Here is a 22,453-nt window from a genome sequence, read left to right on the forward strand (position 1 = left end):
TTTAATGAATGTAAGTATATAACACATCATCATAAATAATCAGAACCTTAGTATTTAAAAATACTTAATAATCAATTTAATTCATAGAAAATAAACAAAATATTGTCTTTTTCAGATGCTTGGATTTATTCTTACAGCCTTGTACGGTCTAGATGCATACCATGCTTACTGCCATTTTAAGGGATATGCATGATTTTAGGTGATGTAACAATTTTTTATAAAATCTTTTTTTATAAAAGTATAAAAACAAAGATAAAAAGTTTTTATTGTTCCTTTTACTTGTGTCAAGCTAGATTTAGTTGGATTTGTTGAAATGGGACTACAGTAACAATGTTCTGGTGAATTTTCCTTCTGAGAAGGTAGCTGCTGCTGTGGTGTCCACGGTAAGACCTAGGACTAGGAGCCTCCAGAGTTTAGAATCATCATTGATTTCAGTTGCCATCGTTATATATAAAAATATTTGTGTCTATGAACATGATAAGGTTGTGAAAAAGTTTTGGTTTTGTTGAAATTAGGATTAAAAGTTTAACAGCACCTGTTCAAATGGGTTTGTGACCCAGTCCAATCTCCATCTTGTAGACAAAATTGTCACGATTCTTTTAAAATTTGAAATAGCTGCAACTTTAAACTGGGTTAAGACAAAGGCCAGTAATTAGTTTTATCCTTTATTTTTTTTTTAAGATCTTAAGAACACTTACGTATCACTTCTGGCTTGTCTGCTTAAAAAAATTTGCAGCCGAGTCTAAAACACTGCAATTTGGGACAAAGGGTTAATTTAAGTAAATTTATATTGATTAACCCCTTAACCACCATTACTACAGTACATAAGTACATAAGTTGGCGCGCCGCTGTTTCGATGCGATCAGTGGCGCATGGTTTAATTACGCTCGCCGATGACCCAGCACGGGGTTTTTGCAATTTGTTGTGGTTTTTAAACATTTTGAGGAAACCTAGTTTACAACACATTTTAAAGCAATTAACTATGATAAATGTTATAATAAACATTGTAATAGTATCTATATATTAATATACGCAAGCAGGTTTCTTTTCACAGTCATAACTCGATAACGGTTTGACGGATTTTAACGTTTGAGGTGTCAAATTAAAGGTATTTTCACATAGATTATAAACACAGATTAAAGGTATTTTCACACAGAATATTAAGAAAGGGCATCACTTAAGTACAGTTAAGGGCTAAAGTTTGGAAGGTGGCGCTTTCTGTTGACATTTGATCAAACTCATTTCCTTTTGTTTACAAATAACATATGGACGTAGTTTAGTTTAAAATAGTTTTTTAGGTTAACCACAGACTGCAGGACTTAAAACTTCCAGAGAAAAGCTGGGATTTATATTTTGTTTCAATCTGTTAACTAAGTCTGGTTCTGGTTCATAATGAAGAGTTTAAGAATAAATATTTAATAAATATTTTATTATTTTTTTCTATGGTTAAATTTATTCACCTTACATCGTATTTTACTGATTATCATGTTACAGTTCGATGTGATGAAGTGAATGTTTAAAAATGATTATTCGCAGGGCAGTTATCCATTACATTACCATATTATCACGTAATTTACAATGTGTATCAAAATTCCAATTGCTTTATAGTGTTTTCTGTTGATTTGTTAACTTCCTTATTTCATTTAAATTTAAAATCAAATGCCGCCAGTACGACGAAGAACTGTGAGTGGCTGGGGAGAACGCGAACATGACCGCTTTCATCAACCTCTTAATTGAACATTTGGTGGCTACATAGTGGTAGTACCACCGTTGTGATAGTCTAATCTCGGACAAATGAACGTTAAATGTTTACATTGAAGTAGCTTACATATTTTTAAGCAAGAAAAGACTGGCCGAGACAGTTAAGTTTTTACTCTTTGTTGTCATCAATGAAAGGTTCGTTTACCTTATTTGTGCAATTCACAATACCTTCAGGATCTTATTGGAAAGTCCCAATCTGAAAATAGGGCTGTGAGACTTATATATAGAAGTTATTTGGATAAAGTTTGTCAATTCAATTCTGCCTTTACCATGGTCAGCTCCGAAGCTCATTAAGACGAGAAAGTTCCACAGGGGATCTACAATTTTATGATCCGTGACACGTTTTACCACCGAGTGGGTCCTCTAATTCCTCAATAAGGTGATGATCCTGAATACGCACAGATATCTAAGTAAGTACAAAAACGTCACTAGAACCCAAAAGAGAATTAAGCACAATTCAAACAAAAAATGCAATGAAAAAATATGCGGGAAATAGGGTCACAATGCCGACCCATTTGCAAATCTTTGAAGACTGGCAGACATTATGTAGGGACGAGAGCTCCGAGGAGTCAAGTGAGATTCTTATGTACATAATAAGAGACAGAAGACGTGTCTTCCCTCGCTACAATGGTGCTACATGTGTAGATGTTGCAGCAATTTTTAAAGCTGAAAACAAAGCACCACCTGGCCAAATAAATCGTATAGTTTTTCCAACACTAATAATGTTAAACGCGTATCCATTCTAGATCTGTCGTTGGATCCACTTGCTTACCCTCTTATGTTCCCAACCGGAGACTTGGGTCGGGAACCCTAATTTAAACACGCCTAAAACAGAACACATACAAGAAATAATTTAACAATGCTAGAATAAGAGTAGCGATGGTTGGCGTCAAGAGAGGAATTGAGCTACATTAGGTCAAAAGCTCACTTTACAGTGTGTGGTTGACATCTACGTGCTCATAGAGTGCACCCGCCTACTATACATAAGAGATAACCAAAGCAGTATGATAGTGAATGTAAATTTAAATATTTTAGATTACTTTTATATTTTTTACATCATAATATTTTTATATTTCTATAATCGGTCATATACATTATTTTAGAGCAACTCTTTTGATTAAGGTCTTGCTGTTTATGTTTTTTGTTTTTTTTACATACAAGTTTCAGTTTTGCTCGATTTCGAGCAACGTGTTATCTAGTTCATGTTAACGTAAATGATAATTAAATTTTTTTAATTTGCTAAATAATTAATAATAATAGGCTAATAAATAAATAATAAAATATTGTATTGATCATATTTACTTACGGCATTGCATATTAGCCAAAGCTTACAGGTTTTATTTTGTTGTCTGGTCACATGAGTCGATGTTTCAAGTAATAAATATTGAAGGAAAAAACACCATGTACAAAGGTTACTTTTCACTTTTTAGACATTATCATTTTCAAGATGAGCTCGTTCGCATCGCTCAATCACGTCCTGGTTGAAGTTTGTTTGCTACGCTTACTCACCTTTAGGTTGGAGCTCGTTCACTGCGCTCACTTGCCTTCAGGTTTAACTCGTTCGTAACGCTAAGTCGCCTCCAGGTTGAAGTTTGTTTGCTACGCTCACTCACCTTTTAATTGCAAATTAGCTGTTGTCATAAATTTAAAAAAATAATAGTGATGCACCCTGTTGGTAAACCTATTAACTTTTTAATGCTATTTGAACATCACAGAATCAAATTGTTTAGTTGAACCAGCTGTTAAGATTCTTTAATTCCATTTAAATATAAGTACTCATAAGGTTAACATGGGAAACTTCAGAGCCACGGGGGTGAAGCCCTTTTTGGAGACGGATCTGCTCCAAACATCACACAAACCATCCTTGAATAATGCTTAATAATACCTGAAAGTTTCATTACAATCTCTCGAGCGGTTTCGGAGTCCATAACGTTCAAATATATATATAAATATACAAACTTCCTCTTTTATAAATATAGATGCAGGGTATGATATTCCCTGAAGCACGGCACTACGCACAAGGAAACCGCGCAGTCCTGGCACTGATACCTTGAATCCCGCCTGGCCGGTTCATTGCATGGACTGCAAACATAGAATTGATGTGAGGGATACTCTTTTTTCTGTTGAAGGAATACATGATGGAAAATGATGCTGTGTCAATCTCAGTGGTGTATCACTGGGAGAAGGACGAGCACCGTTTTTTTACTGTGGGTCTGAGCTGCCATGTTTTCCTCTAAAAGTTGGCGAACTAGCTCTAAATGAAATTCTGCCAGTGTTGGTTTCTTGCCACTTACACATAGGTAGGCCTATATTGCATGAGAATTGAGTATTGCCAGATCCTTAAAATGTAAAAATAGTTTTTATACCACTTTTGGGTGCACCCAACACATGTAACATTGCTTAGCATCATATCGGTGTGATCTACAGAGGCCCATGCTATAGTTATATTCTTGTACACATTTTGGCTTCATAACCTTTTCTTTTGTTATGTAGTTAACTTTTCCGGAGTCAGCTACTTTTTCATAATGTTCTATTGTGATCATCATAAATTCTCTTTTATCTGCACACCTTACAACCATGCTTGTGCATTATAACTTCATTAACAACCTCCCGTTCGCCAGCTAGTAACTCTTTCTGAAATTCAGGCATACCTATTCTCTCCCATCTTACTGTACCACAAGCATTGGTTTTGTTCAAATGAAAAAAAACATTAAAAGATCAGGACTACTATACCAATTATCAATGTACAAACAATCATCTCATCACAACAAAAACAACTATTTTTTTGAATCATCATACATTGAGATTTTTACTAAAAAAATTATTGATGAGCGGAGCGAGCAAAGCTCTTATACGCCGACTCTTGTGCATTTCGTAATACGCAAACTCCTCCTAGACGGCTGAATCAATCTTTTACAAATGTTGCATGGTGATAAACACGATATTGGTGAATGCCAAAATCTATATGGCGTTAAAAAAGTCTCTCAGGAATCTGCCCCACTGGGTCTCAAAGTTTCAATGTAATCCTGATGGAAGCAGTATTTGAGTATTTTAGTGCACATAAACAAAGACATATGAGCTGTTGACTTTTGAATGCAGTAGATAAAGAAATAGCTGATAGCATTATTCCACAGATATTAGAACAGAAACGGTATGGATCATAAATATAATCAAATGACGACACTAGCTAGAGGTCCGTGACATAGGTGAAGGAGGTAGTAAAGGTGAGCAGTCTGGAGTTTGGAAACTGTTTATGACGATTAGATTTAGGTAGGTATCTGCATTCCTAAATTTCTATGGGAAGGGAGAAAAACGGGTCCCCGACGTAGGAAGTAGTCAAGGCGAGCTGTCCGGAGTTTAGGAACTGTTTATAACGATTAGATTAAGGTATCTGCAATCCTAAAATGCTATGGAAAGGGAGGGAAACAGGTCCGTGACGTAGGGAAGTGGTGAAGGAAGTAGTAAATGCGAGCAGTCTGGAGTGTGGGAACTTTTTATGACAGTTAGATTAAGGGATCTGCAATCCAAAAATGCTATGGGAAGGGAGGGAAACAGGTCCGAAATGTAGGAAGTGGCGATGGAAGTAGTCAAGGCGAGCTGTCCGGAGTGTGGAAACTGTTTATGATTAAGGTATCTACAATCTTAAAATTCTATGGGAAGAGAGGGAAACAGGTCCAACAGAACAGAACACAGGAAGAACAGGAGGGAAACAGGTAAGAAGAGGTAAAGGAAGTAGTAAGGTGAGCAGTGTGGAGTGTGGGAACTGGAAACCGTTTGTAGCAGTTAGATTAATGTATCTGCAATGCTGAAATGCGTTGAGAAGGGATGGAAGCATCCCTACGACATAGAAAATGGTGAAAGAAGTAGTAAAGGCTAGCAGTGCGGAGTGTGGGGAATGTTTGTGGCCATTAGATTAACGTATCTAAAATACTAAAATGCTATGGAAAGTGATGAAAAGAGGTCCACGATGTAGGAAGTGGCTTAGGAAGTAGTAAAGTATGAGCATAGTGTGAGAACCCTCTGTATGGCAGTTAGATTAATGTATCTTTAATCCTAAAATGCTATGAGAAGGGAAGGAAACAGGCCCCACGATGTAGGAAGTGGTGAAGGAAGTAGTAAAGGCTGGCAGTGCAGAGTGGGGGAACCGTTTGGGCAGTTTGATAAATGTATCTAATACTTAAATGCTATGAGAAGGGAAGGAAACAGGTCTATGACGAAGGAAATGGTGAAGGAAGCAGTAAGGCTTGCAGTGCTGAATGTGGGAACTGTCTTTGGCAATTACATTAATGTATCTGCAATCCTAAAATGCTATGGGAAGAGAGGGAAACAGGTCCACGACGTAGGGGGTGGTGAAGGAAGGAGTAAAGGGGAGCAGTGTTGAGTGTGGGAATGGATTAATGCATCTGCGATGCTAAAAATCTATGGGAAGAGACTGTAGACTGTAGGTTAAAATGATTACGAAGCACGAATCGATACATATTTCGATACATGCAATCGTTTACAATAGAAATTTACAACTGAGTTGACAACAGTAGATTTTTACTCCAGAGGATAAAAACAATTTTTACTCCCTAAAGAGTAAAAATGCCACTTTAGACCCGCAACGCATGCGTTAAAAACGACTGTTTTTACTGCAGTATGACAAAACAATATAATATGAACCCTTGATGACTCCGCTCAATTTTATGGATGCCTCTGCGAACGCCACCTAGTAATTTCAATATACAGGACTCCTTGTGTAACTAATTTTAAGTTGTTTCTCAATAAGCTAGAAAGGTTATTTATAATGCTCAATAAAACAACAAAGGTAAGAAATGTATACACAGCTGAGGATTTTAATATTGATTTGTTGGAGGACTGTAGCTATCCAAATCAAAAACAAAATTTTATTTCTCTGTTAAATCAATATGGGTTTAAAATTAACTTTACATCACCAACTCGAATTACACAACACACGGAATCCTGCATTGATAATATCTTAACTAGAAAAATAAATTCAACATATTCAGTCCAGACAAAGAATTTATAATTCGATATTTCAGATCATAGGGCTTTGTTTATAAATATTTTTGATAGTTCATTTGAGGATGATAAGGACAGAACAGATAAAACAACAACAAAAAGAAAGTTTTCAAAAGCCAAAGTCACAAGTTTTGTAAATAATATTAAAGAAATACTCCCGCCGCAGCAAACCTGCAGACTAAGCGAATTTCAACTTGTCTGATTACATTTCTACTAAAATATTTCCATAAATAAGACAAATTTATTCCAAATTTAAATAACATTAGATTTAACAAGTGAATAGGTTTGCTGCTACGGGTAAGGTATAAAGTGTTTTTTGACCTTACGTCAATAGTATAGGATGAAATAAATAAATTTGCCAAATTTTTTCAATATCTAAATATATAAAAGGCAAAGCCCTCACTGACTGACACACTCACTCACTCACTCACTCATCACTAATTCTCCCACTTCCCATTTACCTAGGAGGCTGAAATTCGGTACACCGATTCTTTGGGCATTAAATAGGAAAACTAAGTAGTTTTTATCCTGATCGGACTTTCGGGCTCCGCCCCAGTGGCTCTGGAGTTTCCCATGTTAACCTTATGATTTTTCATTTAAAAGGAATTTCTTAACAGCTGTTTCAATTAAACAAGTTGGTTCTGTTCTATGATGTTCAATAGCAGTAAAGTTACAAGGATTACCAACAGGGTGCAGCACTAACTTTTAATTTATGACAACAGCTAATTTGCAACCAAAAGGTGAGTGAGCGTAGCGAACGAACTTCAACCTGGAGGCGAGTTAGCATAGCGAACGACTGAAGGCAAGTGAGCGCAGCGAACGAGCTCCAACCCAAAGGTGAGTGAGCGTAACGAACGAAATTCAACCAGGACGTGATTGAGCCATGCGAATACTTATGAAGTTAAACGGGGCAAATCCCGCGGGTACAGCTAGTATATCCATAAACAAGTAAACTACAACAGTTTTCATTTTCTCCATAAGAATAACATGGGAATTTTAAATTACACTATTTTTGAATTTTCTCCGTGACCGTTAGGCATACAACAGCGCTTCAATATAGTCCTACTAAATTATTTCTTTTTTTAATCTCAACATAAAGGTGTAAAAAGAAATTGCAAATTTTTTGTTTTTAGGGTAAAAAATGGGAAAACCCCATTTTTACCCCATAAAACCCTCCATAAACCCCCGTTCCCATGGTCCGATTATGCCGGTTCGCGAACTCATTCGAATAAACGTAGGTTTACACGTTTGTACCAAATTTCATCAAAATCGGATCATTTCTGCTTGAGTTATCGCGCTAACGGACACATATATAAATACATTTATATCATATTTATATATATTTATATGAATTTGAACGGATGGTGTTTTTGGCCTCTAGGGACCTCAAAACGAAAAATTAAATCGGTCCTGGGTCCAGGTCTTACCATGAGTACTATGGTAATAGCTTATTCCCTATATGGGAAATTCGCTAATATATGGGAAATTCGCTAATAAAATGGGATGTATCTGTAAAAAATTGTTTTGAAGAAAATTGTATTAACTTTTTTTGCCACTTTCACAATACTTTTTACAACAACAAAAATAAAAATAAGTCTTGGGTAGCAAAGGGTATTAGAATATCTAGTATAAATAGACGAGAACCTAGTAAACTGGCAAAAAGTCAAACGATGGACTCGTTAAGGATTATGTTAGAAAGTATAAAACAATTTTCAAGAAAGTTTGTAATCAATCCAAAAGAATGTGAAATGCTACATTTAAGTTATAGACAAATCAGAAAATGGGAGTAAGGCTGCGTAGTGTGTTGTTAAATCAGAGCTAGGTTGTAAAAATGTCAAGAATAGTTTTCCTGATATTAAACTCCCAAATAAAACCATTAGCGACGTACAAGAAATAGCTGAATTCTTTAATAAAAAATTCACCAAAATATAACCAAGGAAATGGGAACATCACCATGTGAATTTGAGGCACTAAATATGACAAGGAACTTATATAATGACTAACAAACAACTATTTCATTTTGATTTTGAAGCCATTGAGCAAAAAGATGTAGTCAAAGTAATCAAATCACTAAAAAATAAAAAATCTGCGGGATGGGATGAAATTTCGGTTGATCTAGTGAAAAAAGTTATAGACTATTTCAGAACCTCTCACAATTATTATTAACCAATCATTCCAAAAAAACATATTTCTTAAACAATTTAAATATGGAGAACTCAAGCCACTTTTTAAGAAAGGTGAAAAGCATAATCCTGACAATTATAGGCCTGTATCACTTTTACCTTCTTTTTCCAGGATTTTTGAAAAAATTGCTTATAACCAAATTTATAATTTCTTGGAAACAAACAATATATCTAGTAGTAAACATTTTGGTTTTGGAAAGGGTTGCAGCACAATGACCACTATATCCCATTTTGTTAATGAAGTGTCATGGGCCTTGGATGAGTCGCAGAGTACAATGGGGGTGTTTTATGATTTATCCAAGGCTTTCGATTGTGTCAACCATGACATTCTTAAAAAAAACTGAAAATTTATGGATCTGTTTTATGGTTGAGATCTTATATAATAGGTACATTTCAAAGAACTGTTATTTTAAAAGGAGGTTTGCAGTCAAAACAGGGCCGGATTTAGCATTTTGTCGCCCCTAGGCCCAAATAATTTTCCGCCCCCTGGACTGGTCACAGTTATCATGCCCATAGGCCTAAGTTAATTGCTTGAATAACACTCCTCGTCGGAATTTTATCACTGCAAGTTTTTTTAATAATTGACTCATTTAGCTTTAACAAAATGCCGTGTTAAACACTTTTAGCAATCTTATGCTTTTAGTAAATGTTCACGTTTGTGGGACTGAAATAAAACAACTCAATCCACCGAGCATTCCTGCGAAAAACATGGCTATTGATTCCAATTTCAGGCCCAAAAACATGAACTCCATATAGTAAGTGATACCATAGATTAAACACACTCTTTTAGTACTAGTAGATTTGTCATCTTTATGGATTAGCTGAAAACAATTCTTGTTATTTAAACTTAGTTTATCCAAAATAAAACGATATAATCATAAACAATAGCCTAGGTCGTTTCCTGGTTATTACAAGAAATTAAAACACATCATAGAACTAACCCTAAAATAATAGAAACAAAAGTAGGCCTACAGTACGTCAAAACAAACGTCCAGTGTCACCAACGTGAACTAGACATGAAAAAGAATTTAAATTAACAACGTGATAGGATGTCGACTTGGAGTTATATTCAAAGGTTATATTTAATCTATGGTGGTACTGCATCTAGGTTATATTTCCAAAGCAAAACAGACTACAGAGCAATATTCCGGCCAAACATACCGATCCTTAAGGCCGCTGTACACGAGGACAATAGTGGCGTCCAATAGCAGTGGACACTAATGGCCGCCAGTGAATTTACATCTATTGTCCTCGTGTACAGGAGTACTAGACGCTTCAACGTCCAATACGTAGTGGCAGCCAGTAAAGTCAAACAGGTTTGCTTTTAGTGGACGTTGAGGGGCCAGTAGACGGTCACGTGACGGTCACGTGACCTAGTGGCGGCCATTACTGGACGTGTCTTTTAAGGTAGTGGCCGCCAGTAGCTCACTGGACTCTGTGGAGGAAGGTTGTTTGTGTGTGCTCAAAGTTTCTTTATAGTGTACATTTCATGTGCGTTCAGTAGTGTTTGACGGGTTATTTGTACTGACGATTATAAATTTGTGAATTTGAAGTCATGTCCTGTTCCAAAGTCACAGAAATCCGAAGAGGGAACGTCACAGAAAACTGAAGAAGGGAAGAAAAAACCATGTATCAAGTGGAACCAAGACCATATAATGAAATTTCTTGACATTTACGTTAACTATGAGCTCTTGTGGAACACAAGGCACTCTGATTATGCTAATAAGGCAAAAAGAGAAAGTGCAATGTTGAAGTTAATGGTTGATTTAACAGAAGAAGGTGTACCCGTACCAGATATAGCTTTCTTAAGAGCCCGTATAAAAGCTATAAAGAGCACATACAAATCAGAACTGTTGAAGGTGTGCGAGTCCAAAAAAAGTGGTAAAGGTACAGACGATTTATACGTACCAAAGTTGCCTTGGTTTTCCACAGCAGACAGTTTCATGAGAGATGTTTCAGTTACGAGAAAATCCACATCTAATTTGGTAAGTTTTAATTTTTAGATCTCATTTGAACTCTTTTACTAATATAAGTTGATAAAATCTTTCAAATATACTTTATTTTAATAAAATAAAATATATGGCATTGATTAATAAATTAATATTAGTGCAAATTAAATTAATAAAAATCAATTTATAATTTAATTCATTTGCAAATAAATTATATTTTTATGATTATAATAAGGTAAATATATTAATATATTTACCTTATTTAAGTACTGTAATAAAGATACAAAATTAAAAATATATACACTAAGCAGTATTTAAAAATACACATACCCTTTACTTAATTATAATTTTTTATCTTTATTACAGTACTTAAATAAGGTAAATATATTGATAAAGTAATAAGCAATCAAATGAATTGCAGGCAAATTAAATAACAGTAGTTTTATTACTTAATACACCTTTATTAAAAGTTACGTTAAATATATACAAAATACTGCCATTAATCCTGGATATTTTTTAAATAACGTTATTACAATGTGCAAAACTCTTATTGCAATATATGACAGTTTCACGTTTGTGTGCCCATTGAAAGCTCCTTCACATGCCAATAGCTTTCAGTTGCCAAGAAACTTGCCCTTCTGCACTGAAGTAATCGGCCAATTTTTTTCTTATATCCGAAGCTCTCTTTGAATATGAGTTTGTTTTCCGACCTCCTGTTATTGAAGGAAGCTCGACTCCTATTGTACGCCACTGACCAGGGTGACAGATTCCTGTCTCTATGTCTTCGTAGTCGACCCAACCTCTTTCAAAGTATGTTCCAGGTGATGTTGTCCGTAGCCAGTTATGGATAGTACACGCACATTTTACGATTAGATCTACAGTGGGTAAATCGACTTCAATCTCCTTTCCAAAGATTCGAAATCTTGCAGCCAAAATCCCAAAGGCATTCTCGACTACTCTGCGTGCTCTCGACAAGCGGTAGTTAAAGATACGTTCCTTTAAATCTAGGTTTCTTCTTGAAAATGGCTTCATCATGTTTGGAGACAAGGGAAAGGCGTCATCAGCCACAATAATGTAATCATTTGGAAAATCTAACTGATTGTTGTCCATCGCTGACTTCAGAGTAGATAATCTGAAAACATTACCATCATTGGCTCTTCCATTGCTTCCCACATCGATGTACATAAATTTGCAGTCAGCGTCAACCAGTGCCAAAAGAATTACACTATAACCTCCTTTATAGTTAAAAAATTCAGAACAACTTCCCGGTGGACGTTTAATGGCAACATGTTTACCATCAATGGCACCACAACATGAAGGGAAATTCCATTTAGTTTCAAAGTTTTTCTGAATTTTTTTTGACCCACTCCTCCTGAGTTTGTGGAACCTAAAATAGAAAACTTTGCTTAATATTGTACTTAAAAAAAAAAAATAATAATAATAATAACAACATGTCCAAATATACAGAAACAGAAAAAATCTAAATATAAACATACTTTCACTAACTCTATAGCATGAACTGAAGTAGCGTGTCCAAAGTTAAACTCTCTAAACTTAGATTGTCAACAATACACTTGCTAACGCCATCTTTTAATTCCAGGCTATAGAAGAACCAGGCACTCCCTCTAATACAAGTGTTGTTGAAGAAAATTTTGACGATGACCTTACGGAATTGGATCAAGATGGTAATGACGAAACGGTTCAAGAAATCCCCACCGAAAACACAGAAACGAACTTCGTTCCTCCACTACCGAAAAAAAGGCGCATGACCAAGCTAGCGAAAGTCGAACATGCAATAGCAAAGTTACAGCAAATTACTGACAAGACCCGGCCTTCATCCACTTCATCAGTGGAGATCGATGAGATGGCTGCCTTTGGAAACCATATAGCAGCTCAACTACGTACTCTACCAACCAAAAATCGTCTAACTTTACAAGACAAGATACAATCTTTAATAACAACAGAACGGTTGAAGTTAATTGAGTCTCCTCAAGCGTCTCCATTGATGGGTTACAGCTCTTCATCATATGGGGTTGACTCAGACTGTGATGACTTTTCACTTGATGGAAGTTGTGTTTATAGAAACCTCCAGTAAAGACCTAAGTATTATCCTGTGTCATGTTTGTTATAATTTTTAATTGTAATTGATACAATTAAAAAAACAAGTGTCGATTTCTTTATTCTCAATTACAAATTTGTAAAAGATATTTCTTTGCTAATAAATCTAAAACACAGAAATTATTTTTTTTAAGAGCAACCTAAAAATATTTGTCTTACATTGGTCCGTAACATTTGCCTCAAACTGTACAGAGACCATCGTTCAAGGGTTACCGCACCAGTCACACCATTGACAACGGGCCCTTTTTTAAAACTAAACCTAATGTACTATTCGTGCCAAATGTGACAGTTTAGTCCATCCATAAAGGCAATATTAAATTAAACTTGGTCTTATAGGCAGACTTGAAAGTCACATTTGGCACTAACTGTAGTTTCTTTACTGCAAAATATATAGCTTACAAAACTCAAAAATTACCCAGCTTACCTTCATGTAATCACTAAGTGCAGTTGTAATAGCTTCTAGCACTTCTGGCATAAATCTTGAAATCGTGCAAGCCGGAATACGGAACAGTAATGAAAGAGACTGGTAACTGTCACCAGCAGCCAAATACCTTAAAGCAACTTCCAGCTTTGCTCTTGCAGGAATAGCATTTCTCATGACCGTATCAGTTTTCTTAATCTTAGGTTCGATTGAAGATAACAGTTCATTAAACTGATTCACACTCATTCTCAGGTGTTTCTTGAATTCTAGAGGATCCTCTTCAGAGAGCTCACGCATAATAGTAGCTGAAGCTCCAAGTGTCTCTCTTCGGGATACCCATTCCTTCACCCAGCATGTTCTACTTTCATTCAATATTTCTTGCAGTTCTTCACTCAAACACACCACCACTTCCCTAACTGCATCATTAACGGCTTCCTGATACTCTTTTTCACTTTCTATCATGTTAAATACAGTCGTCACTCCTTTTTTGTCAAACACCGCAGATCAACTGGCGTCCACTTTTATGCCAGTTAGTGGAAGCTACTAATGGCCCCGTGTAATGGTGTTCTGACCGTCAAACATACTGGCGGCCACTAGTGGCCGCCATTACTGTCCGCCACTACTGTCCTCGTGTACAGCGGCCTGTAGGTCTGAGGAGAAATTTACAGTATTAATGGTGCTTGGGAGGGTATTGAATTTGTCGAAAACCTGTTGCAAACTGATATTAATATTTTTTCGTTAATTTTAAAGATAAATTAATATTTTTTTAAATATTCAACACAACTAATTATATATTTTAACTTGATCCTGCAGATTGTTGTAAATTAATCAAAAGATTAGTCAATAACTTTTGTTTTGTGAGTAATTTGTTTTGTGTGTTTGGTGGTAACAGTGTCTAGCACGCATGCACCCCTAATTACTCGATCAGTAGCACCGAGCCAACATAGTGGCAGTGCAGTGGCAATACGATGCGTACAGCTCGGGCGCTCGTCAACACCCCTACAGCCTACTCCCGTACCAATGTTGTAACGAAATTGATGCGTAATTCTGAAAAATAGTTTAAATCTTCTAACAATTATTTCTTTCTATGAACTTCAGAATCAGAATGCTTTATTAGCCAGAGTTTTTTTAATGAACTATGACTATTTATTTTTATTTTTAGATATTAAAATAAAAATTTTCTTGGCCATGCGCCCTCTGGGAGCTTGCGCCCATAGGCCCGGGCCTACCGGGCCTATTGGGAAATCCGGCCCTGAGTCAAAATCTGAATGGAGAGAAATTAGAGTAGGTGTCCCACAGGGCTCAAGAAATATTCAAACGGCTGCCGTTTTTGACTCGGTTGTCCGTTTGAGTTCGGGTTTGCAGCAATGTGTTTTGCTACCTAAGTCCTTTAATTTGATACCAAACTCGACATATGCTGTTATTTAAGAATTTTGTTTGACTCCTCGTGAGCCCACCCCCCTTAAGGAATAAAAAAGTGATAATAGCTTAAAAGAGTAGAAATTTATGTCTATTATTGATATACAGAGTCTCATTACTTTATCCCTAATAAAAAACCTTTTGCCTATTGGTAAAAAATATATTAAAACGTTCCGGGACTTATCTTCCACACTGTATAAAGATTTAATAAACAAAACGTCTTTTAAAAGCAGCCTTGCCTCATTTCTTGTATACAAAATTTTATTTACAACTACCAAGCACAACCTATGATACTGCAGAACATGTGGCATAGATTTAGTTCCAGAAAGATACACTTGAGTGCAGCACTAAATGGTCTGTCAATTCTCAGGGTCAATGTACCATGGAAAGAAATGAGCAGAAGACTTGTATCAATGAAATAAATCAGCTGAGAACGTCAAAACCGTCTAAACTCGGGCGTCGCGGTTAACTCCACAAGGGTGTTGCATCGAAATAACGTGTACAGAATACTACCACTAAATAACGTGTGTGTCGCGGTTAAGGGGTTAAATAGGTATACCAAGTTTTCTTTACCTAATATGGTGTTTAAACGTTATTAAGTAATCCAAATTTTTTTCAAAAATAAAACCCTATACAGTATACTCAATTTCAAACAAAATGAGTTTAGTCAAATCAGTTCGGTAGTTAAGAAGATTTTTATTGATGTTAAGGCCTGAATAAAAGGCCTGTAATACGTCAATTGGTTAAATCATAATCGATTGGTTTATTTAATTAATTATTATAATTAATTTATTATCTATATATTAATACGCAAGCAGTTTTCTTTTCACAGTCATAACTAGATAACGGCTTGGCGGATTTTAACGTTTGAGGTGTCAAATTAAAGGCATTTTCACGTAGATGTGCAAATACGTCTAAGAGTATTAAGAAAGGGCATCACTTAAGTACAGTTAAGGGCTTAAGTTTGGGAACGGCGGCGCTACCTGTTGACATTAGATCAAACCATAAAACTCGATTCCCTTTGTTTACAACTAAATATATGGACGTAGTTTGATATAGTTTTTAAGGTTAACCACAGACTCTAGGACTTATTACTTCCAGATCAAAGCCGGAATTTTATATTTTTATTTAAACATCTCAGTCTGGTTTATAAAAAAAGAGTTTCCTAGCAAGACCTGACAAACAAATTGTTTGTAATAGTGGCATTTATTTACCTTACATTGTATTTTACTGAATTATCATGTAGTTTTGGTTACAGTTCGGTGTGATTAAGTGAATGTTTGAAAGTGATTATTTACAGTGCAGTTACCCGTTACATTACCACATTATCATGTAATTTACAATGTGTGTCAAAATTACTTTCTAGTTTTTTCTGTTGATTGGTTAACTTTCATATTTTATCTAAATTTAAAATAAAATGCCACCAGTAAGACGAAGAACTGTGAGTGGCTGGAAGGAGCGCAAACGTGACCACTTGCATCAACCTCACAATTTGACAGATACAGAGTGGCAGTTCAAAAACTAATAATGTTAACCGTGAATCCATTCTAGATCCGTCGTGAAATACACTCTTATGTTCCCAACCGGAGACTATGGTTGGGGCACCTAACTTAAACATGCCTAAAACAGAACATATCGTAGGAATAATTTAATAATGCTAGAATACGTGTCGTACTGGTTGGCGTCAAGAGAGGGATTAAGCTTGCTACATTAGGTTTGAAAAGATCACTTTACAGTGTGTGGTTGACATCTACGTTCTCATAGAGGGCGACAGTACATAAGAGATAACCAAAGCAGTATGAGAACAGATCTATATTTAAATATTGTACCGTTGATTGCTTTTATAATTTTTACAACATAATATTTTTCATATTTCTATAATCAGTGATAGAAATTACTTTAGAGTGACTCTATGATTGAGGTCTTGCTGTCTATGTTTTTTCTTCATTATTTTATTACAAGTTGCAGTTTTGCTCAATTTTGAGCAACAGGTTATCTAGTTGGTTAAATTTATTAAATCATAATAAGCTCTCTCAAGGGTTCAATAAATAATGGATTGTCAGCAATAAATTTTGTCAAACTAGTTGAAGAAGCCTACTTAAAAACTGGTTTACAACAGTTTAAAACTCAAATTGAATTACCCAAACATATAATACCAAGGTACATATAATATCAAATTGCAATACTACAAATCTTAGTTAACTTGTAGATCAAATAAATATATTTGGTAAGATAACAACTACACAGTCTAGTTATAGAAGGTTGTCAAACGTATCCATGACACCACTGAGGGCTTTGACAATCTTGTCATTAGACTTTGACTTGGGTGGTGCCGGAGCAGGAGTCACCCCAGTCTCACAAGGGATGCTTGGTATTTGCCAGCCTTGGGTAGAGAATCCCTGTGACAGAACACTTTTATTACAAGAGTTGAAATCCTACATCTGTAGATGTGTTAAGGGAGAGAAATGGTGGGGGGTTGTTTCCTTCACTTTTAGAGAAATATATTGATAAATCAATTACTTAAGGATGGTTTTCATCTCCTATTACTTCAGATGGTCAATTAACTGTTCTAAAAATACAGTACTAGAAAAAGTGTTACAATTTTAAATTTCTTTTTAAATATGAAAACAGTTTTACACTTTTGAACAACTAAAAATACAATACACATTTGAACAATGAATAACATGTTACCTAGAATAGTATGGGTTGATTTCTAAATACAGTAGAAACATGATAAACTGGCTTAAACGGGCGGCCTCTATTCTGGGCCATAAGGTACTTGAGACTCAATTTTAGTTAATTAGAGCTACTAAGAGAGCTCTTAGTAAATTTGAGACAGCCAAAGTACCTGCATAAAGATTTGATAAAAATAATAAATAATAGTAAACAATTGCAGTCCAGGAGCGTGGAAGTGGGTGGCGAGTGTACATAGTAAGTGCTGTACATAAAACCTCTGATTATTATAAACTCACTTTAACATTAAAACTACAACACATACAAAAAATTGAGTAAAAATCCCTTATTTTCTAAAGTAATAATAGTCAGGATGGTATTTTTAATTCAGGACGGGACAGGATTTTTTATTTCCAGTCATCATGACTATAATCCATGATCGCAGGGACATAATGATCGTCACCCACAATAGCAGCAGAACTGTGATCATCTTCCCGATCCTAAAGACATCATCGACCTTGATGAAACGAGGGAATAAAATACATAAAATACTTTATTAATAATTATTGATGTAAAAAGGAAAAATATTAAAACACTAACACTTCAATGTAAACATATTAGAACAACATAAAATAATCAAGCAGCTGATATAAAAGATACATTTAAAATATATTTGATTATATAGCACAAGCAAAGCAATACTATATAAAATCCTCAACATTCCCCCTTAATCAAAAATCTTTTTTATTTAATCAGAATCTTTAAGTCCCAAGTCCGTCACAAAGTGATAACATTTTTCACATGACAAAGATTTAGTTAAAATATCTGCCGTTTTTTTTGTTAGCATATACTTGATTTCAATGAACTTCTTTTGTACAGCTTCTCTAATGAAGTGATATCTAACATCAATGTGCTTCGTGCGATTATGATCTTGAGTGTTTTGAATAAACTTCTGAGCACTTTGATTGTTATCATATAGTACAACGGTGTAGAGCTTGTCACTTATTTCACTTAAGAAGTTTTTCATAAAACACACCTCTTTAGTTATATTACTCATTGCTAAGTATTCCGCTTTCGTACTGGATAAAGCAACAGTACGTTGTTTCCTTGATTCCCAAGAAACTGCACATCCTCCAGCTTTCAAGACAAAACCAGTTGACGATCTTCTATCAATAGTGTTGCCAGCCCAATCTGTGTCAACTTCCAAATTGAAGTTATTGGTAGATCTGAATGTAAGTGCATACTTTCTAGTCCCAACTAGATATCTCAGTAGACGCTTCGCTGCAATCCAACGACTTTTATCATGACATGTGTTGAACTGACTTAAATACAGTAGAACCTCTTTAATCCGAACTAATAGGGACCTGGGGTAGTTCGGACTATTGAATAGTTTGGATTACAGAACATATTGTTGTTTTTACATAACAATAGCTAGGGAAAAGGGAAAAATGCTTTATAAAGTAAAAAACAGTGTTTATTTAATTAATACAGTAGTAAACATAGGGAATAAACAGTACTGTACATTACAATTGAAATAAATATGGTGCGTATATCAATAAATACCGTATTCAATAAAAAACTAATGTTCTGTGTATAGAGTACAGCAATGAGGCGTTCGGATTAGTGGACGTTCGGATTACAGGGGTTCAGATTAAAGAGGTTCTACTGTAGTTTGTAACATACGATATATCAGGCCTTGTACACACTGAAAGATATAGAAGTCCACCAATCAGCTTGTTCAGTAAACTTGAACCATTCATATAATTTAACACTCTATGTTTTATTTAATGTACAATATCTTTTCCTTGTAACATGTGTTCTTAATCAAATTAAATTATTCTCTATTGTTAACATATGTTGTGTGTATCAAAATGTAAATAAAAACAGTTCTTGTCCTCTTGTAAACCTAATAAGTGTGTTCATTTTCTCTCTCTCATATTCATTAACATGTTCACTGCGTTGTATATTTTCCAGCATTATTCCAATGGTGCGTTACGAGATCTATAGGTCTCGTCCGCTATGATTACCCAGGTGCGATACGAGACCCCGAGATTAGGTTGCGCAGTAATCTTTTGCGCATCATAACCTCGTAAAGAAAGGCGAGAGAGCGCTGAGTGTTTGTTTATCTGAACCAGTACAATGTTGACAATCTTCAGCCAGCGCAGGAAGTAAATATGACGTCATTGTACGAGACCCCGAGATCTCGTACCGCACAGCTGTAATAGTTCATTATTTATTTGTATTTATTCTTTTCCTACAATAACAAATTAAGAAAAATATATGTTATCTGTTTATTTACGAATTCCTTATAATCGTAACTGTTATAAAAAATATATTTTATCTTTCTTTAACCCTCCGAGTGTCCATAGTTTAGGCCTTAATGTCCGCCTATTTTTGGCGCATTTGCAAGGTTTTATTAAAACGGATCTGAGAAGCTTAAAACAATGTTAATTCTACTGTTCTATATACCATTTTGTTTGGAAAATCATGGGCTTCAATATTATACATAAAACATAAGGGACATTTGTTTCAAAAAAATTTGTTAGGTAAAAAAAAAATATTTTGGAATATGTTAAAAAAAAAAAATAAGTTCGCGCTCAATGAAATTGTATAAATTATAGGCCTATAAATATTTGAAAATAGCCACTTTGTTCTAAATTTTATGATGATTACAAATATATAATAATATAAGGAAGTAGATTTGCAAATACATAAGTTATGGGCAAAAAACAGATTTCAGTACATAGCGTTTAGCTAAGAATGCATAGCCTAACCATAGCTAGGAATCTGGCTGATAATTTACATCAATATCACTACCTACTTCTTCAGGATCATCAACCAGCCCTTCAAAATCACTTAAATCTTCTTATAATGCACCACGTATATCACTACTTTTGATTTTTAACACTAAAACAATGATAAACGTAATAAAACACATCAGTCATGGGTCCGAGGGTAACCTAGCTGTTTACAAATACGCACGTCAGCTGTCTGCTACAATTACGATCGGCTCGGAGAACATAAAGCGCTTGGAGACAGACCTCTGGAGAAAGCGTAGAATATAACGAAAAGAACGATACTTAACTCGATCCAGTTCAATCCGATTCAGTCAGTCATAGAGCCTTTGCCAGAGGTCTGTACGAAATACGCCTTCGCCTCCTGAACATCGCCGTAAACGATGTTCGTGCGTCGAAAAATCAACGTGTGACACTACACAAAGTGTGTCGCGCGTCGATTTTTCGACGAGTGACGCTCGGAGGGTTAATCACTTTTTAATGAATGCGTTTCCTTACGGCTGATTTCAGGCTAAATAAAATACAAATGAAATATGTTTACAAATTACTGTATTTATTTTGTTATAATTTTGGGGTTGGGCTATGACCTCGAAATGAGTGCGTGCCAACAGTGAGTCGAGTGGGCGGGGGGAAGGGATGGGTGCAACCTTGAAGCTATATTTAGACTTGCACCACTTCCCTAAAGGGCTGAGAAAGGGATCCCAATCGCAAAACAAAAACCAATGATACAAAGTTGTTTATCGGAAATTGCTTGTCCGGTTTGACGATTATTTAGCATTGATTTTTGTATGATTTAGTAGGGACCAGGAGAAATATTCAAATTAATGTAAATGATTTGCTTTTTTACATCAAAATACAACATTGCACAATCGTGATATTTTAGGTCATTTACCAGTGAGTGACCTTTAATACGCATCCGTTAGTGCTGTTTTAGAAGAGAAACACGTCGATAGTTAAACAAGATTTATGTTCCTGTAGTTGAAAACGATAAATATGTAAACCTATAAAACATTAGATAACTCATAAAAATAATAGCATAAAAACGCCATTATTCTTTCTCTTTGTTCTTGAATTATTTCTTTGGTTTCCTTCTTTCATCCAAGCATTCGACAAAGGTTACCATGGTTACTAATCACCCCATTAGCCTCATGTAGTGCTTGGAACGACTATTTTTGATACGAGACCCCTGGGGTCTCGTATCGTAATAAAGTAAAAGTTTATTACTTCAGTGCGTTACGAGATCTATTTATCTCGTTCATTTCATATTTACTAGTTGATACACCAAGAAATACCCCTGCCGCAGCAAACCTGCAGACTAAGCGAATTTCAACTTGTCTGATTACATTTTTACTAAAATATTTCCATAAATAAGACATATTTATTCCCAATTTAAATAACATTAGATTTAACCAGTGCTTAGTGTTGTAAGAAAGACTTAGTAAACCAAAAGTATGGCTTTTATTCATTCAAAATTACAACCATGTTTTAGTTAAGAACAAATACAATATTTACAAACAAATCAAATAATAAATACTATCAGGTGATAATGTTCACATCACCACATTCTCCCCCACTATTTTTCAAGGTAGGTATAGCATATGTAATCCTTTAGATATGACGGAGGCTTGACATTCCTCTTTGGACGTAGTTCCCCCACAGCCGTCTCTGAAGTTGGGGTCTGAGATACCGTTTGTTGAGTTTCATTTTGAACTTCATTGTGGCCAATGTCTGAATTTATATTTTCAACAACCTCTTTCTCAATAGTGTTGTCTTCATGAGGTAGGCCAGCGGGTGCAAGATGTTTCAGGGATACTTGTGATTCTGACCCATCTCTTCTTCTGACGAGAGCGTACTGTGGATTTGATTCCAAAAGTTGAACTGGCTCCACAAGGTCATCATATTTATTAGATCTTACAAACTTTCTAAGCAGGACAGGACCAGGAGCAGATAGCCAAGATGGTAAGGAGTCTCCATTGGTAGTTCTTCTGCTATGTATAAAGAATCTTTCGTGCGGTGTGCAGTTTGTCGCAGTGCATAAAAGAGATCTGACTGAGTGAAGAGCCTCCTGTAATACTTCTTCCCATGCAGCAACTGGCAGGTTGTGGTTTTTCA

At 35.4% G+C, this 22,453-nt stretch overlaps 2 protein-coding genes and 1 pseudogene across 10 annotated transcripts in view; 1 reads left to right on the plus strand and 2 right to left on the minus strand.

Moving 5' to 3' along the window:
• Positions 1-231, plus strand: part of LOC128982531 (protein singles bar-like) — a 94,845-nt gene extending 94,614 nt beyond the window's left edge. For all 3 annotated transcript variants that reach the window (XM_054401492.1, XM_054401498.1, XM_054401489.1), the window contains exon 5: positions 116-231. In XM_054401492.1, coding sequence (XP_054257467.1) covers positions 116-193 — 78 coding nt within the window. In that variant the 3' untranslated portion in view covers positions 194-231. The remainder of the gene's footprint in view (positions 1-115) is intronic.
• An 11,281-nt stretch (positions 232-11,512) lies between these two features.
• LOC128996632 (uncharacterized) lies at positions 11,513-13,916 on the minus strand (annotated as a pseudogene).
• A 3,134-nt stretch (positions 13,917-17,050) lies between these two features.
• Positions 17,051-22,453, minus strand: part of LOC128982937 (rab5 GDP/GTP exchange factor-like) — a 255,403-nt gene continuing 250,000 nt past the window's right edge. For all 7 annotated transcript variants that reach the window (XM_054402024.1, XM_054402025.1, XM_054402028.1 and 4 more), the window contains one exon: positions 17,051-17,272. In XM_054402024.1, coding sequence (XP_054257999.1) covers positions 17,126-17,272 — 147 coding nt within the window. In that variant the 3' untranslated portion in view covers positions 17,051-17,125. The remainder of the gene's footprint in view (positions 17,273-22,453) is intronic.

Source organism: Macrosteles quadrilineatus, unplaced genomic scaffold (genome assembly GCF_028750875.1).
Source record: "Macrosteles quadrilineatus isolate MER2022 unplaced genomic scaffold, UCM_ALF_1.0 Scaffold_1__1_contigs__length_201487025, whole genome shotgun sequence".
Taxonomy (NCBI): domain Eukaryota; kingdom Metazoa; phylum Arthropoda; class Insecta; order Hemiptera; family Cicadellidae; genus Macrosteles; species Macrosteles quadrilineatus.